We start from the raw sequence: 19,057 nt of genomic DNA on the forward strand, positions 1-19,057 counted from the left end.
GGGGGGGGGGGCGTCTGGAGCTACACGGAACCCTGGCCCTGGTTTTTGTTTAGAATTACCTTCAAAGACCTCTTCTTTGAAAACATGGCATAATTTCTCATCTAAGGAGGCAGGAAGGCTAAGTTTGAGGGCATCAGAGAGTGAAGTCAGTCAAAGGAGAAAAAACAAAAAACCCAGGCCAACCTGTAAAGCTGTCCTGCTCACAAGCAAAGCTGGCCCCCAGCCAGTGCTCATCAAGCCCGGTGGGTGCAAGACACATAGTCACAGACTGTTCCCTCCTTTCAAAACTGCCCCCACCTGCCTCCACTATCGCCAGGGCTCCTCACGACAACCTCACACCTCTGCCTCCTTCCTCTGCCACAGTCAAGCACACACTTGCCATGACCACGCTTGTCACACGCTGTCTCTTAGCCTGACACTTCCTGTCTTCTCTCTCAGTGCCCCTCTGCCCTGCCCGGTCACATTCCGTGTGTCTGCCCCATGCCAAATCTGACACAACACTGAGGGATTTTTTTCTTCGCACAGTAATCTTGGAAAACATGATGACTTGTAATTGTCTTGTTTTATTTGGGGCCCTGTGGTTTGAGGCAAGGTCGCTGGGGGAACAGCCTCGGCAAGAGGAGCTCATGTGAAATTGGTTATAAAATATTTCAAACAAGCAGGAAGTGAGCAAGACATCCACTGGTTAGGCATCTTTGGGGCTGGGCCGGGAAGAACTAGGCCACAGGGCGCTGTCTGTGAATAAGAAGTTATTCTGATCCTGAGGTAAAGGAAGGTTAGTTGGCAGAGTTTCAACAATAACTTCATTAGGTAAACACGCATCTGTCCCCAGCTAATTTATACAAGGACAGGGCAGGGAGGCAGAAAAAGGAAGAAGTTGGAGTGGAGAGCTGGAAGGGGCTGGTAGACAGGAAACGGCCTTCCACCAGCGGACGGCCTGTGTGCAGGGGGAGGTGGCCCTCAGAGCATCTTTCTTTCTCTTTTTTATAATGAAGTGAGTCTGTACTCCTATAGACAGTACCGAAACATATTAAGAAGGAAACACACACACGCACACATGCCCGTAATCCTACACTAGTCAGGTATCACACTATAAATTTATTCCTTTCCAGTCTTTTTCTCTTTCTGTATATTTTGTAACATAGTTGATTTGAGCTCCTACTGTAGCTGCAATTTGATACTTGTGTTTTCTTCCCCCCAGCCTTCATATGGTACAGTTCCCTGTGCTTTGGTACACGCTGTGTGTGGTATATGGCCGTGTGGTGGTCTGCCTTGTGGATGCTCTCTGGCAAGGCGGGTCCTTCCCCGTGGTCAAGAGCACCCCTGTGGGTCAAACAGCATGGGGCTGGGCTCCCAGCCCCCCACCCTATTTAACAGCCTGGTGACTTGGGGAAATGACTTCATCTCTTTAAGCCTCAGTCACTTCCTCCACAAAGTGGGCACAATAATATCATTATTTATAGGGTTGTCACGAAGATTCAATAGGGCAGTGCTTCCTGACTCCCTCTGCATATGAAACCACCTCCTCCCAAGAGGGAGATAATGCTGTTGCCATTTTACAGATGAGAAGCTTTAGCTAGGTCAGTTCACCTGCTCAGCGGCCACGGCTAAGAACTGGAAGAGTCAGCATTTGTAATCAGTCAGGCTCTGACACCCGCCTCTCAGCCACCACGCTACACTACTTACTCGAGGTAACTTGGCCACGTCACCCAGCTACTGAAGAGCAGAGGTGACATGTCACAGAATCCAGAGCCTACGTGCTGTGATGCCTCCTGAGAAGGTTCCTTATGGGTCTCATATTCTCCCGGTTTCCCTCGAAAGCATTTCTTCTGTGCTCTAGTGCTGTAGCGGGCGCCGCTGGGCCCCAGCGGGCAGGGGCCGGGGGCTGGTGGGTGCTTCAGCTGCTCCTCACGGTAGTGTCTGAGTGGTATGTTTTCAGAGTGCGGGAGAGCGTCTCTGGAGCTGTTTAAGAAGTCACTGGTGTATGATGCCCAGAGAGGGTTGGGAGAAGCATCAGCAGCAACACGGATCGGATTCTCAGATCCTCCTGTTTCCATCTTTCCTTAATGATTTTGTTACTGAGACGGTTTTCTCCTCGCCTCTGGCTCCCCTCTCCAAGTATGGTGTCCAAGAATTGTGCCCTGGCTGGCTTCTTGGCCCCTGAATCATTTGCCAAATGCAGCCTGACCATCTTCCTCCTACAGTTGATCCTGGGTGCGCAAGGAGAGGCCCTGGAACGGGTTCAGGGAGGGATGCCACCGATTGCCTCGCTGCCTCATCACCTGTGGAGTGACAGGTTGTGAGAGAAAAACAGACCACAGCCAATATGCAAAAAAAGAGCTCCCTTCCACTTTCCAGGGTTACAACTGGTCTGTGGGAGGCCTCGAGAATGGCCTGCCAGCCTTGGGGTCAGAAGGGGCTGAAGGCTTAGAACCCACTGACTCCCAGTCTCAGCAGCACCTTGGGCTCCTTTTGCTGAAGGTCCCCGTCCAGAGCAGATCTGATTTCGAGCTGTCCCAGTGACTCTCCTGAATCACTTGGTTATTCAGCAGATTAAATCTTAATTGCAAATGTGGTTTCAGCGTAGGAGGACCATTGTGCTTGCTGGTTTCAGGCCATTTTTGCTGAGCCGTGCTTTTCCAGAAGGCTGTTACAAATTTAGAAAGGGGGAAACGGTATTTCATTTGTCCATCAAAGTCTTGTTTTGCAGACTGAATTTATTTTAGTTTTGGTTTAAAGGTGCCAAAACCTGACATCCCCGGAGAGAGAATTGCTCAATTTTTTGGAGAGCTCCTCTGGACTGTCCAAACTACATCTAGAAAACAGTGTCTGTGGTCCTTATGTGACAGGCCCACAATCTCGTTGGCTTGCCAACAATCTCATGTGTTATCATTTTGATTCATTTTTCAGAGACCCAAGAAGCCGCCTCCTCCATCCGCTCCTGTCATCAAGCAAGGGGCAGGTAATGTGCTTCCGTTCTGGACACAGCGTGCGTCTTTCTGTGTGTATTTACAGCACCCTCAGTAGAGCTCAAGATTCTTAGATTCAAATGCCACAGATCACCAAATTGGGAAGCTACCACTTGGTCTCAACAGGCAGATTTTAAATATACTGCTGTTTTTCCGAAAAATTAAATATAACATTAAAATGTATCCCTGGTACAGCGGAAAAATCTAGCCTCCCAAATGAATGGCCAGAAAGACTTTGCTATGGAGTAAACCAGTTTTTTTTCTGTTTTATTTTTTGTATTTCTAATCAACTGCTTTTGAGGAAAGAACTTAATTGTCCTGCTTTGCCTGTGCCCACCTAATCTCGAGGGTCAGCTTAGGGAGGGTTCCTTCCCATGGGTCATAGCCTCACCACGCATGTACAGTGGTGCTGAATTTTTAACCAAAAAAAAATGTGTGGTTAACCAAAATTTGTACTTACTTCACTTACCCCGCCAACAGAAAATGTTATTCTAGCAATAAATACTTTTCCTCATGATACGTTTTTCATCTTAAAAAGAATCCAATTTACTTTTTCTGTATAGTTCAGACATTAAGGTTGAATAATATAGGAAGACGTGACATGGTTGGACATTTGGTAGCTCATTGTGCACAGGGTTCTCATACATAAAAATGATCATTCATATTTCCCCATAGAACTCCTTTTTATAATTGTTAAGAACTAATTATGGGGAGAAATTCCTCCGTGAATAACTAGTTAAGTGGCATTTTAAAAAATTAACAACTAAAACAGAAGAAGAGTAGGGGTATTTTTAGTTCTGCACATTAATAACTGTGATAGTTCTATAGCATTTAAAGTGTGAATAAATTTCCAGATTGGTTTATTCACAAATTTATCAAGGAGTGATTTTTTAAGGTTTTTTGTCACACCGAGTTGGAGGGGAAATCAGCTTGATCCCAAATTCCTTTCCCATTCCCTTTAGGATAGTTGAGAATTACAGAGATTAAGCCCTGAAATGAAGTGTTAATTACATCTCCTGCTCTGCCCCCATCGTCGTTTGCATTGAGTAGTTTAATTTTGCCACCTAGTGGTTCACACCGGATCAATATTTTGTTATGCTGAAATTAAAGCTGGCTGTTTTGCTTTTCTCTGACGACCCTTTTCCTCGGGGCCTTGGTGATGAATTACAGACCAAGGAGATGAGCTGAGTGGCCCAAGGCTCAAGGAGCCCAGAATGTAACTAGGATTGGATTCTTCATGGTAGTAGGATCATCAGTTTCAATCCTGCATCTCTAGGAATGATAACGAACTTTTTCGTTATCATTAGAGCCTAGATTGTACCATGATAGGCAAATTCTTTTTCTTTTAAAGCAGTTTTACGAAAGGTTATGCTGGATCTCTGTGGGGCAAAGCAAGATGGCATTTAATTTTCCTAGATTCCTACTGCTCATTTACCCTGCTGAATGATCCTGGGAATTGCTTTGTGACCGGGAGGTAGATATTTCTATTTTCCTTATCATCAGCTTTCCTTGTGTTTATTTGCTTAAAAAAAAAACAGATCTGGAATTGACAGAAATTAGATACAGTGTTTAATTTGTGGTGAGTCGTTAAGGAGATTTAGGTAAAGTGTATTCAGTGGATTTTTTTTTTTTAGTTGCTTTGGTTTCTGTTGCTATGTAATTGAGACTTTAGTACCAAGCACCCATCCATAGGGATGGGCAGTAAGGAATTCGTCAAGCACTTAAGCAAGTCTCTAAGTCTGAGGGGCACTTGTGATTGGTTTTATGCTTTAGCTATTTTCCAAGTGTTCTTATGCACCTGAGGCCATGGGCACTGCTGAAGAGCCCAGGTGAGGGAGCAGCTGCAGTCGACACGGCCGTGCAGGTGTATTTGGAGAAATGTCGTATGTAACGTTTGAGGGATTCAGGCGCAGATTGACTGGACCGAGGGAGAACCACAGATCTCCTGGGCACATCCGTCCACTCCAAAATTGGCTATAGGTACTTTTGCTGCATAACAAACCTCCCCAAATCAGGTGGCAGAAAACAACGATCTTCTTATGCCCATAGCTTCTGGGGTCAGGAATTCGAACAGGGCCTGACCAGGACATCTTGTCTCTCAGCTCCTTGATATTGGGGACCTCAGCTGGGAATGCTGGGCCAGCAGAGGCTGGAGGACCCACTTTGGAGATGGCTGCTTCACTCTTATGTCTGGCTCCCCTTGGCAGGAGGGGGCTGTAGGCCAGTGTGTCTACACACGGCTTCTTCAGCGGGCTTCAGGATTGTAGACTTCTCACATGGACATTCAGGATTCCAGCAAATAAAGCATAAGCGACACAGTCTTTTACGACACAGTCTTGGGAATTATATGGTATCGTATTGGCCCCTGGTTGAAGCAGTCATCAGCCTACCCACATTCCAGACAGAGGACCTAGACCTCACCTTTCAATGGGAGGGGTCGCAAACAATTTGAGGCCATATTTTAAAACTGCTACAACATAGAACCCAGGTCCCTGTGAAATTTCTTTTTATTTGTTGAGCAATAGCCAGTGACCCATTATTTGCATATTTTGGTGATTGACTTGTTTATACATATTTTCCAGCCACACCCGGTGATTTCCTGCTACTGTTTTGATGTCTAAGGAAGTCAGATTTAAATATCAGAAAATATTCATGGCATTCTTGTAAAGTAAGGATGTATAGGCAGGAAATTCAATGACATAAGCCAGAAATGGCTTCTGCTGTTTCTAAACGGCTGCTATTCGTCAGGTAACACCAGCGCCCAGCTTAGGGGCAGAAAAGCCTATTGACTTTGACGTACCTGATAAATATTTAAAATGCTGGTGTGTCTCATAAATGGGTAGAGAAAACATGTTCTGATCACTGTTATCCCTTCCCCCTTAGGCACCACTGAGAGAAAACATGAAATTAAAAAGATACCTCCTGAAAGACCGGAAACCCTTCCAAACAGAACAGAAGAGAAAGGTATGAAATCAAGTCTTCACTAGTACTGATCGAACAGCAGGAGGCAAAGCCTTTGGTCATAGGGCTAGTCCAGATTACCCACAGTTTGTTTTTTGGGGGGAATATGGTGATTATGGTTTTATTTTGGTTGCTTTTAAATATCCCATTTCTAAGGAAATAGGAGAGAGGGTTATGTGGTGCTTCTTTGGGCCAGAATTCCTCACCAAATGAAAAACAACCAGTCTGGTCACTTAACACATTGGGGTTCCTCCCTCCCAGTCTTCCTGCCATCACTGCCCTCCCCACACCAGGGGCATCCTGAAGTCAAGGTGCCGAGTGGAAGTTTCGTGAGGGCTTGGATATATCCACCGCAGTTTCCATCCTGCCCTCTCCCTTGCCTCGTGCCCCAGGGCGCTCATTAACTGTTGCCTGGTGGATGTGACTGAGAGAAATTCCCGTCTGGACAAATGAAAGCCATCATCCTCGTCATGGCTGGACTTTTGAGTCTGGCTACTATGTCACAGACACATTTCCTTGGTCACGAATGCTGCGGGGGGTGGGGGGTGCATGGCAAAACTGGGAGAAGGAGCTCAGGGCCCACAGTCCCCTGAAGGCGGTCAGGAATGTCATCTGAAGGGAAGTAGCTTCGCCGGACTCACACAGTCAGCTTTACAAATGTATTTGACTCCTACTGTTCTGAGTATGTCTCCCAAAGAAATCTGCACGCCGTGGAAGGACTCATTTTGTTAGGTGTCTAAGATTTGATTGATCACACATTTTATGGGAAAAGCGCTATGTTATTATGAACAGGAGGCAGACCGAATTCCATTTTAAAAAGCAGTTATTTGGAAGTCACAAGAGAAATGCTGAATTAATGAATGTAATTATTTGGAGGTGCTCCCGGGTGGCCTCATGAAATTTTATTGTGAAATTTAATATTTTCTATCAGCCTGCCAAAAGTTTTACCAACACTGCTAGCTCTTAAGAAGTTACATCTCTTATCTTTCCCAGTGAACACTTAAAATTTGAGTTGTGGAACCTCATTGAAAGGCCAGGTGTGTGTCCCAGAGCAGTGAAAAAACAGCCGTGTGTGTATCACACAAACAGCCCTTTGAGGAGAGTGTGTGCTGTGACCTGACCGAACACTGCCCCCTATCCACATGGAGGACACATGACTACTTTCTGGCTGATAGCCAGGCCCCATCATAGGGACACTTCCTGCTCTGTTCATGCAGACTAACATAAGGACTCGGCTTACACTTGAACAACTGCCCTAGTTGGCTGGCCAAGTGGCCACACACTTCTGGTTCCTTCCACTCCTATGGTTCCTTGTTTAGTGCCACAGTGGGTCCAGAAGGCAGAAACCCCGGTCAGAAGCAACAGGGGAGCCAGAGAGCCAGCCCCACCCTGAGACTTGGCCTCCCCGTGAGGGGGGCACAAGCCCCCCTCCCACTTGTTCTGCACACTGCCAGAGGGCCCCCCTAGTCCCTCCCAACAGGAGGAATCTCCCCTCCTTTGCATTTCAGCCAAGCCCTGCCTCTTCCGGACAATAAGTGAGCTCCCAGCATTCCTGGATGGAGCATATTCCCCTACTAAAATGTGGGGATGAGCGCGGTGATATCTGTATAGTAACTGGTAGGCTTTTTAACGCTTTGCCAGTCAGCCTGGGCACCTGAACAATAAATATGAGTGTGTGTTTGCAAGCAAAACATGTTCAGAGTTCCAGCTTACCAGCGAACATAGGGAACCTGCCTGTCCTCCAGTGGGCGGCTCTGAGAAGTTCCATCTTTATAAAGAAGAATGTGGATGCATGTTTTTTACACCACACATGGGGCAAGGCTAATTGGGGACAGAAAACACAAAGCTGTCAGTCACGCCGCTGCTCAGTTGGCTGCCAGATCTGACTTTAACTTCATTCTAATAGCTGACTCCAAAAACCCTTGGAAACCAAATACCTGTGAAACCCCAGTTCACCTTCCAAGTTCAAACTGTGCGCAAAAAGAATCCAGAATTAGTTCTTTGTTCCTGGAAATGCTCCCCCCGCCCTTCACACAGGCTGACCTGAGAGGCATCAGGCCTCTTGCCTCCTCACACCCAGCAGGTCCTGTGGGTCCTTGACCAAACTCATCAGCCATTTGCTGAGCACCTGCTATGTGCCAGGCACCAGGTAGGATCTAGAGAGATGACCAGACATGAACCCTGCCCTGGGAGCTGATGGCCTACAGGCTCTGCCAGGCATGCGCACACCCAGAAAGTAGCCAGGTGGAGGCCACTTATAAAGGGCTGCCTTTCTGGGCTTAGGTGAGAAAGTAAGAAAGTCCGCCTCTGAGGGTGGGTTTGGCTGTTGAGAAGGGAATGTGACGGGGTCGCAGTTCAGCCAGGCTGATGAATAGGATCATGATGAGCCTGAGGAAGGATCAGCAGGAGTTCACCAGGGTGGGCAGTGGCCAGAAGGGCCCTCCAGGCCAGCACAGCAAAGGCCAACGGTGAGCTGCAGCTGTGGAAGGGTTTTTCCTGACTTGACCAAAAATAAACAAGGCTCTAAAAATACATAAATAAAAATTTAAAAAATAAACAATGCTCTTCACCTTCCAACTTCACCTTCGCAAATAGCATCAGTGATTTTTTTAAAAAAAACAAGAAACGAACAATCTGCCCCTAAGTACTGTCACTTACACTAGATCTCTGTCTTCTTTATGCTTTTTAAACAATGACTTAAAGAAAGACCAGAGAGAGAGCCAAAACTGGACTTACAGAAGCCCTCCGTTCCTGCCATACCGCCCAAAAAGCCACGGCCACCGAAGACCAATTCTCTCAGCAGACCGGGGGCGCTGCCCCCCAGGAGGCCCGAACGACCAGTGGGTCCCCTGACCCACACCAGGTACTACTCTGCTCTTGCTACTGGGGGCGAGTGAGGGTTGGCTGCGGGACGCAGGAGAGGGGCCTGAGTGCGGCCAGCTGAGGGAGGGGGGACAGAGCTGCCCTTCCGCCTTCTAGCAAAGCTGTCTGAAGACTCTGGCCCCTTCTCTTCTTGCTCCCGTGCTTGGGCAGAGGTGGGTGCGAGGCTGGGAGGCACAGTGTGGGTTTTAGGATGAGCAGATGGGGATCAGGTATCCAGCATGTAGGCTCTGCTCACACGGAGGGATTTTCCCTGCACTTCTTTAGGGCACGCTAGCTGCCCCTCAGACCGGAAATGTGGCTGTCACACCCAGCCTCGCCCCCTGGACGTCCCGGCCTCAGGTGTGCACATCTCACTGGGAGCTCCATCCCCTGACCCTGTCCCTGCTCTGTGGTGCCTCCTTCCCCAGCCCTAGGCTCCCTCTGCCCTGGACTGCACAGCCCTGTTGTGGAACCCAGGACCCAGCATGGCAAATATTGTCTTAGTGTACATGTCTCCGAACCATGAGACCCTCAAAGGCCAGGGACATGCTTTGTTCAGGCAGTAGTTCTGAGGTATGCCCAGTACAGCTCAAATTTGTTCACTGGCTGGCTGGGCACACGTGTCAGTAACGGGGAGTCAGAGTAGGACATTGTGCTTCCAGACCCGAGATGCCCACCACGGAGCAAAGAAGCGTTGTGTTCTCTCCGCAAGTTAATTGCCAGAACTTTCTACTGTTACGTGTGTTTTGTGTGTGTTGGTGTCATATATCAGAGCAAGCTGTTGGCCTGGAGGTCTTTGCATGTACCTGTTGAAACACGGTCACTCATGAGATTTTTATCCTTTTAAGCCAGGTTCGCATAGTGAGAGTCACACGGGGCTTCAGCGCCCTCGTGTTGGAGTCAGGCAGGCTTCCAGGTTTGCATCTTGCCTTGCCTCATAGGTAGTGTGAGCCTCATCATGTCACTGCCCCTTTCCACCTCACTTTTTCCATCTATAAATTGAGGATGATAATGGAATGCACCCAAAAGGTTGGAACAAGATAAGTCCCAGGTACGCAGCCCCATGCTTGTAAATCAACGTTAGTTTCATTGTCATTCTTATTTTTTTTAAGATTTTATTTTTAAGTAATTTCTACACCCAACGTGGGGCTCATTTACTTCTTAGGAAACAATGTTTAAATTGTGGTAAATGCACATAACATGAAATTCACCACCATAAACCATTGGTAAGTGTAGAGTTCAGTGACATCAAGTGCATCTGCATTGTTGGGCAACCACCTCCATCCATCCCTAGGCCTCTCTTCATCTTGCAAAACTGAAACTCTGTACCCATTAAGTACTAACTCCCCTTCCCCCTCCCCCAGCCCCTGCCAACCACCAGTGTACAGTTGACCCTTGAACACGCAGGGTTAGGGGCATGGACCCCCGTGCAGTTGAAAATCCATGTACAACTTTTGACTCCCCAAAAACTTCACTGCTAATAGCCTACGGTTGACCAGACGCGTTACCAATGTAAAGAGTCGATTAAGACATAGTTTATACGTTCTACATGCTACAGACTGTATTCTTACACTAAATGAGCTACAGAAAAGAAAACATTATTAGGGAAATCATGGGGAAGAGAAAATATATTTACAGTACTGGCCTGTATTCATTGAAAAGTATCCACATATAAGTGGATCTGCACAGTTCAAACCAGTGTCGTTCAAGGGTCAACTGTACTTTCTATGTCTGTGAATTTGACTACTCTAGATGCCTCATATAAGTGGAATCATACAGCATTTGTCTGTTTAAGACTGGCTGATTTCACTTACCCTGATGGCCCCAAGTTTTATCCATGTGGTAGCGTAACTCATTCACTCTTAATAAAAACACCACTACCACCCTTGCCCAAATACAGGGGCAGGTAGCCATGTGAGTGGCTGAGCCCCGGCAGACTCTCTGCCAGCCGTGGTGGCTGCACCTAAGCCCACGTGCAGGAGGCCGGCTGCCCAGCTGAGCTTGCAGCCGGTGACCTCAGTGCAGCCGAGCCCATCAGAGTGGCAGCCGGTTCACCTGCGTCGTTCTGCGGGCATCTCCCAAGGTCCAAACAACTGCCCCCATGTGATGGCCCTTGGGGAGACTAATGGGACCAGGGCCACTGTTGAGCGAGTCAGGCCCTACACGTCGTACCCTGTTCTGCCGACAGATAGAACACATATGTGCACGACAGGGCCACGTGACAGCCCCAGTGACCTCGGCCCAGGCCTCAGTAGATGGTTGGCCCGGAAGCTAGCACTCCAGAAAAAAAGGGTTATGTAAACCTAAGTGCTTCTGAAGAGAATATGAGCTACACAAACAGTGAGACTGGAGAGCAAAGGTTACACATCATTTCGTGGTGGGTGAGAGGGGAATGGAAAGCACACTCTGCCAAATTCTGTTAGTGTTCCAGGGGCTACAGACATTTCCCTTAAGTCAGTAACAATTTCCAGAATATTCCTGTTGTTCTAATCTGATCTGAAGAGAAGTGCAATTCCAGTGGCTTCTTTGCCATCGAAGGTTTTTCTCAACCCTCTCATTGTGGGATAGGAACAGGCTTTGTGAGCCACCGATTAGAGCTGAATATAAAGGGGAAGTGAATTGTAACTGCTGACCTTCGGGGCTCACAGAAGCCCACTTCGCTTCTCTCCTCTGCCTAGCTCTTCTTTGCCCCCAGCTCTCCCATCATCCACTTGTCTGTTAGAAGTATGGATCGCTGGGGAAGATGCGTGAGGAGGGCTGTGTATAGAAGCCAGTGGAAAATGTAACCATTCTTCACGTGTGCGGCCTCCTACTTACCCCATGGTGGCCCAGCCCCCAGGGCACTGGCTTTGCAGAAAGGGGACAAGGGAGGAGAGCCCCTGGCTTCCTTCCTAATGATCCTAGAAAGTGGCAGACCCAGGCAGGGCTGGGAGAATTTGGGGAGCCGGTACGTCCTTTGGCCACTTGCTCAGCCAGTTGAAGGGAGGACAGTGCCTGCTCTAACGTGGTGATTCTCAAATTCGAGTGTGGGTCATAATCACCTAGGGACCTTGTTCAAAAAGATCGCTGGGCCCTACCCCCACAGTTGCTGACTTGGTAGGTCTGGGGTGGGCCTGGGAACTTACATTTCCATCAAGCTCCCAGATTGTAATCTCCATGCTGCTGGCCTGTGTCCACACTGAGAGAACCCCTGGTCTAGATTCTCCCAAGTTTTTGACAGTGCCCTCCCCTTCCCTGGCTGCCTCTCACACACCTGTTAATGCTCCCCGAATTCAGAGCCCACTTAGCACACCCAGCTTCTGGAAGCCTTCCCTTATTTCTCAGGATTGCTCTCTCTTCCAAATGCCTGACACCCCATGTTTAGCCTAGTGTGGGGCCCCATGCTGTGCCACTTGGGATGCTCACACCCCCGGACTCCTTTACCAGATTTAAAGCAGATCAAGAGTGTGTTTTGTCATCTCCACATGCTTTACAGGGTTGAGCATATGGTAGTGGCTCATTTAACACACTTGTGGAATGCCATGGTTCCTACAAAGGGAGGGAGGTGCCAGAGCTTACATTTTGTTCACTGTTGCCTCTCCCATCGTCCTTCCCAAGCCCTGTACAAACTCTGTGGCGTGTGCATGTCATGCTCTGCGTCCCCTAGCACACCATGGATTCCAACATTACAAAATTGAGGAAGATCACAGAAAGGCTTAGTATTTCTCAAGACCTCACGCACTTCATATTTTTTTGCTAAGCAGCTACATTGGACAACCACCCCATATATTGGTTTATGAACTTGTTTTGTTCTGCCCGATTAGTTGAGGTAGGAGTGTTAACAGCGTTCAAACAGTTTCGTGTCATTGGTCCTCCAGAGAGAAAGTACTGTCTACTGTATGAAGACAAATCATCTCTAGGATTTGCCTGACCAGATGGCTGGACAGAGAGTTGAACACATGGACACACAGTCATTATTTGCCATTCTTACAGGGAACTAGGCATCGCCACTCTAGCTGGCATGTCTGGGCTTGTGCTTGTTCTCCCCAGCCAGAAACTTGCTGCCAAATGTGGCTTCCAGAAGAGATTGGTTTCTTTCCATTTAAATAGGAAGTATTATCTTTTCGAATAAAGAAATACATAAGTTTAGGAAGAGGGGAGTCATTTTTAGATACATTCTCTTAACAGAAGTGTATTGAGGGGCCACTGTGTGCAAGGCACTGTTCTGGATCTCACTAATGCTGGGGCTCAGCTGCACATCAGTTTCCAGGAATCACATCTGGGAGAAGTAGAATGACACTCGTGCACAGTTTTGTGTCCAGTCTAAGCAAGTGGAAGCATGCCATTAACATACCCACTGGTAAGAATATTCTTCCAATTTCCAGAAAGTAAGTTAAGGTGGAATTTTAACAGGAAAAAAAAGACTGTTTAAAAAAAATTTAGTACCAGAGTTGATTTAAAAATTGAATGATGGAGGAGCCTAGGTGTTTCAGTCGGTTAAGTATCTGACTCTTGATTTCCACTCAGGTCATGACCTCATGGTGGTGGGATCAAGCCCCACATTGAGATCGAACCCCGTTTCAAGCTCTGCCCTGGGCGTGGAGGCTTCTTAAGATTCTCTCCCTCTCCCTCTGCCCCTTCCCCTGCCTCCCTCTCTCTAAAAAAAAAAAAAAAATTGAATGATGATAGGAGATTCTAGTCGGCCCTAACTGCCTCCTTCATTTGAAAGTCTGTGCCTCGGCAATGCCTTCATTATTATGAAGTCTGCTCGTCTTGTCCAGCCCACCATGCCTCTAAGGCAGTGGTGGTGTGACAAGCATTCTGTCTACCCACATTGTCACACTTGAGAAAATGGAGGCTCAAAAGTATAGAGCCTACTCACTTGTTTTGATATTTGATCATAAAAATATTTCAATCGACAGAAGATACCTAAAGCTTTTTGTATGTGTGTGTACACACACACACGAACATGTGATGTTATATGTCCAATAATGTGTGTTATCAATGTAATAAATTTGGGTCCAGAAACCTCTGTAAAAGGAAGTCCTGAAACTTGGGAGAGGATCCAAAAGAAAAAAAAAAAGGAAAGAAAAATGCAAGGAAATGCTGGAGAGAAGCAGATTGCTCTAAACTCTAGTAATTATATGTAGCCGGAGGCTGCGAGCCAGAAACCTGAGGGGCAGGGCAGGTGTGTGCCTTCAAAAGAATAAACCCAATAGGGAAAGAGGTAGAAGCAGGCTAGAACAGGTTTGTTAATCCTCCCAAACATAAATACCCCAATTTGTAATGTTTTTTTCATTTTCTTCCCAAATAGCAGGGAGGCTGGAGCAGAACCTTTTTTCTGAGTTGCAAGGGAGTTTTGGCTGTTGTCTGCTATCCCATGTACAGCACGGAGCAGCGCGTGCTCTCCAAGTAGAGGGAACAGGTGACTGGCAGGGCCAGGGATGGCGGGGCTGGTGCTCCAGGGGCCTTGAGTGGTAGACAGGGGGTCTGGGATGGAGGGGCAGGAAGTAAAGCTGAAAGGCTTAAGGAGGAGGTAAGGCGAGTGAGCATAGAGTGGGAAAAGCTGATGGCCAGAAGAAGAGGAGTGTCTGTCAGAAAGGGGAGGTGCGTGCGCACAACTTCAGAGGTGCAGTAGGTCTGAAGATGAACTTATCCGCAGAGAGAGGGGCCGTGAATCTGGGTGACTGAAGATGAATGAAGGTCATAAGAACTGAAGGGACGAGGGGAAGGAGGGGCCGGCGTTGGGGATGGATTGTCCACATGGCTGTCATAGGCTCAGGAAGATGGCAAGAACCAAAGTGAGGTGAGGCTGATGTTCTAGAATCTGGTGCCCTCCTAGATGAATGTTGATGTATTCTGGGAGTTGAAGACATTCAGTAATCAAAAAGATTCCATAGTTGGGGTGGTAGTGGGCCGTTCAAAGAGGAGGTCCTGGGTGTGGGGGGGTTGGTACTGTGGCTCAGGCATTCCGGAGGGCACAGTGCGTTGACTTCAGATGTGGAAGCATGTGTCAGAGGAGGGATCTCAGTGAGAGCATTTGGGTGGGCATTTGGGTCTTGGACACTAGGTTGTGGGCGGGGGACCCGGTGACTTCCCAGACCTGTGCCACACAGAGATGGCCATCAATTTAAATGTCAACCCACGAGGTACTTTTCCTGGGAAAGGCTGGAGGCTCCACCATAGAAACTGCAACGCCAGACCCAGTGGGAAGGACAGCGGAAGTGCGAGGTTTTTACTTGTAATGAAGATGGAGGCTGGATTTCAGAGACACGCCAGGAGATAAGAGGCCGCCGAGCTCTGAGACATTTGAGCTTGAGGCAAAGATTAAGTAAACATTCATATGCCAAACATCAACTCAGTGCTTAGGGAAGAGCAGATGGCTCCCTTGAGACCAATTTACCCACACGGAAGTTCATTTTTCTTTTTTTTTTTTTTCTTTTTTTTTTTTTTTTTAAAGATTTTATTTATTTATTCGACAGAGATAGAGACAGCCAGCGAGAGAGGGAACACAAGCAGGGGGAGTGGGAGAGGAAGAAGCAGGCTCATAGCAGAGGAGCCTGATGTGGGGATCGATCCCGGAACACCGGGATCACGCCCTGAGCCGAAGGCAGACGCTCAACCGCTGTGCCACCCAGGCGCCCCCAGGAAGTTCATTTTTCTTTAGATTTACACAGGCAGGCCGGCTGCTCTGGCCCCTGGGGTTACAACTGAACAGGAAATAAGCTTCCGGGTCCCCCGCTCTGTGAGGGGTGTGGCCCCCATGCTGCCACAAGAACGCATTTACAACAGAGACCTCTGTGCTCTTACTAGGTATAAACCAGTCAATCAATTAATCAAAAAGGAGGAAGAGAAAGGTAGCTGGCACATGCAGATGCTCCCTAAGCATGCAGATACAATGTGCACTGGGTGCTTAGGCCGTGGTTTATGAGTTTGGATTACTCGAGTGTTCGAAATGCCTTTTCAAAGAGTCCTAGTGGTGCATCACGTGGTGTCGGAGTGTTCCCCTTCTTTTCCACAAATCAGGACCCGGCCATGTCTTTGGAGAATTTAGGAGAGAGATCTTGGCTGGTAGTTACAGAGGTGGCTGTCATTGGCTCATGGATGGTAATTCCCAGCATGGAATGGTCCCTCCAGGAGATTATAGAGAAAGAAGAGGAGAGAGTGAAACCAACAGTGGGGAAAATCATTATTTACAGGGTGAAGGAAGAATGAGGAGCCTTCAGAAAGGGTAGATGGTGCAGGATGTCATGGAAGCCAGAAGAAAGGAATATGGAGCAACTATAGATCAGTGGGTCTCACACCTGAGTGTGTGCTAGAATCACCTGGAAGCTGGTTAAAACATAGATCACTATTCCCCCGAAGTGTCTAATTCACTAGCACTGGGTTAAGGCCCGAGAACCTGCATTTCTAGCAAGCTCCCAGTGCTGCTGCTGCGCTGGTGGCGGTTAGCTGACCATGCTATAAGAACCCCACCATAGTGTGCACCTGGGAGACTGAAGGGCATCCACGGGCTTTGGTCACTAGTGCTGGCCCTAGTGTTCCCAGTCCAGGAGTTTCTACATAGTGGTTGGTAGCAAGAGCCAGAGTTGGCATGAATTGAAGAGAGAATGGGCAGGTGGCCAAGCTTATGTTGACTTGGCTTGTGAGGAACTTGGCTATGGAAAAAAGATGAAAAATGGGGGCTTATAGATGGGTTCAGTGATGAGAGAGGAGTGTGTGTGGGGAGGTGGGTATCATCCATTCATTACAGATATTCATCAAGTACCTCTATTTTTGGCCAAGCCTTCTTCTAGATAGTAGGTAACTGTGGTAACCAGCTAGACTTGGCTACCGCCCACCCATGGCTTCGGAGCCAGGCACATCAGGGCCCATACCCCATACCTCTACTTCCTTGCCTGGTGACTTTGGGCAAGGTGTGCTCCTCTCCGAGTCTCAGTTTCTGCCTCTGCAAAATGGTAGAGTGAGGCCTGCCTTGCCCAGGTGTGCAAATTTTAACAAGCTGCGATACTTCAGGCCCCTGAGTCTTTGCCCGGCGTTTGAGAGGTACTCACCGAATCCATGCATGCTTCTTTTCCTCCCTTGAGATGCTCACTGGGTGACCTTGGTGGGAGAGGGGTTTCCACATGGTGACAAGCAGATCATGCGCTGTAGCCCCGAGGGAGGGAGGAAACACGGTTGCTCTCAGCACATCAAGAGGTCTCTAGGGGGTGGAAGCATAAGCAACCTCCCCCTGAAGCAGCTAGAGATTCGGAGGAAGTCAGGACTCAGGGAAGGCCAGGACTGAGGGAGGGAAGTTAATTTATGGAGCAGAGGAATTCCGTAGGGCACAGGGGAACCTTTCACCCTGTAGGGATGTCCACATTCTTTGCTGACCTCATTTCATTTGTATGTATACCCTTCTCTTATCTTTCTACGCACCCCTAAAATGAATTTTATTTCCTGCCACGAGAACCAACATTAGTGACGGGGTTTAGCCCAGCCCAGAGGCCCTGGGCACTGAGGCACACCGATGGTCCTGCCAGTGATGGTCCAAATCAGTCATGGGACCAGGGGGCACCGAACAGCTCACACATGCACAGTACTAGCTGGGCCAGGCAATGCTTTTTCCATGGGCTATGTCTTTGAACACACTTCCCTCAAGTGGCACCTCACAAACTCTTCTGAGTTGCATGATGATGAGTTCCCCCTCTTCTTGGCATCTTTAAAGCTCCTTGCCCCTCTGAGACGCCGAGCGGTGCGTTTGCAGATGAGGGCCGCGAGGTCATCCTCCTTTTGCCTTTCGGGGGTTGTGGGTTTGTGCTCTGGATGGGCTCTGGAGAGAGGCCTTTTCCCACACACACTTGCAGAGTCTGCACCAAGAACAGAAGTTTGGAGGGGAATTGAGTGGGCAATGTCCCATCACCTTCCGCTGTGTCTTCACCAGCTATAAATAGCCACGCTTGTTTGTGCTCTTCCAAACAAGCACGCAGTGCACGGGGAAAGCTGCCAGGAAAACCACTCTGGTTCCAGCTTCTTGCTCCCCTGGCCTTGCTTGGGCTGCCCCACATTTAAATAGGAAGTTCTCAGTCAAAAGTGCCTGTGATTCCTGGGACACCTTTGGCCACCAGGTGGGTATGTAGGGTCTCTGCAGTTATCAGCAGTGCCTTTGGATCCCTATTTCTCAGAAAGGGAGGGAGCCGCCTCCTGCCCTTCCGCCGACAATCAAAGGAAACTGGGCTTACTGCTGTTACAATTTTGTCCTCTCCTGATGGGAGGATTCTACCTCCCCAGGCAGTGACGTTCCAGGGCAGAACTCTCCTAAAGGACTGGCTTCACATCTGCTACCTTTACAGATGGGTGGAGTCCTCTTACAGTTGCTTATTGGAGAGAGGAGAAAATCTCTAGAAGCATGAAGCATGTGCATGTGGATACGCATTTTGATTATTGCCATCCCAAGTGTGGTAGGCAAAGACCAGACTGGATGTCAGGAAGCTGCCATCTGGTTTCAGTTCTGCCGCTAATTAGCTGCGTGGCCTTGAGCACATAACTCCCGTCCTTGGAGCAAAGACCCTTGTCTGTAGTAAAATTAAAATAGGGGCTTGAGCTGGGTAACATGTACCCAGTTTTAGCGGTCAGAGCCTAAGTGTGTGATGTCACAAGCAGGCAGGCAGGGAGCGGTCACTTCCTTTGGCCTCGCTTCCTTGGTGCACAGTTGGACCAGGACAAGGGGGCTGCACAATCAGATGGGGTAGTTTCACATTAGAAGGGGCAATAAAACAAGGCTGTGGAGTTGGAACAAGAAAGAAGACAGGGTAACTCGCGTCATTTCCCAAGGATCTTCACATTGACATCTGCCATCGTCCAAATTCGTTGACACCTCCCGAGTGGGATGAAAGCTGGAAACAAAACAGAAGATTTGCAGGATGCATCTAGTTTTCCTGAGCATGAGGACAGGCCATTTCTGTTTCCTCTCCTTTCCTTTCCTTCTCAGCCTTTTTTCCTCACCCTGTAACAATTTTAGGCGGTTGGAGCCCAAACATTTACATCAAGGTAATAGAACCTTCCGAGAGTAGGCAGGAGGTCTGCCAAAAAGAGTCCTCACCTGGACTCAGGATCTTTTGTTCAGTAGGGATCTGTGGATTCCCTCTTTTCCCCTTCAGCCTGACTCCCCTCCATTCGGTTGTTGCTGTTCGTGCTGCCTTTCGTTTATTTGCTGATTTGCTTGCCTCGGCTTCCTGCGCACTTCAACACCTTTTCCAGGCCACATGTCTTGGCTTAACTGTCCCAACTTGGGCTAAATTGGG

General features: G+C 48.3%; 1 protein-coding gene across 5 annotated transcripts in view; it reads left to right on the top strand.

The window, feature by feature from the left end:
* Positions 1 to 19,057, top strand: part of SH3KBP1 (SH3 domain containing kinase binding protein 1) — a 334,252-nt gene that overhangs the window by 276,263 nt on the left and 38,932 nt on the right. For all 5 annotated transcript variants that reach the window (XM_040633668.1, XM_040633661.1, XM_040633671.1 and 2 more), the window contains 3 exons: positions 2,911 to 2,962; positions 5,853 to 5,933; positions 8,634 to 8,793. In XM_040633668.1, the coding sequence (XP_040489602.1) occupies positions 2,911 to 2,962; positions 5,853 to 5,933; positions 8,634 to 8,793 (293 nt within the window). The remainder of the gene's footprint in view (positions 1 to 2,910; positions 2,963 to 5,852; positions 5,934 to 8,633; positions 8,794 to 19,057) is intronic.

Source organism: Ursus maritimus (assembly GCF_017311325.1).
Source record: "Ursus maritimus isolate PB19 chromosome X unlocalized genomic scaffold, ASM1731132v1 scaffold_X1, whole genome shotgun sequence".
Taxonomy (NCBI): domain Eukaryota; kingdom Metazoa; phylum Chordata; class Mammalia; order Carnivora; family Ursidae; genus Ursus; species Ursus maritimus.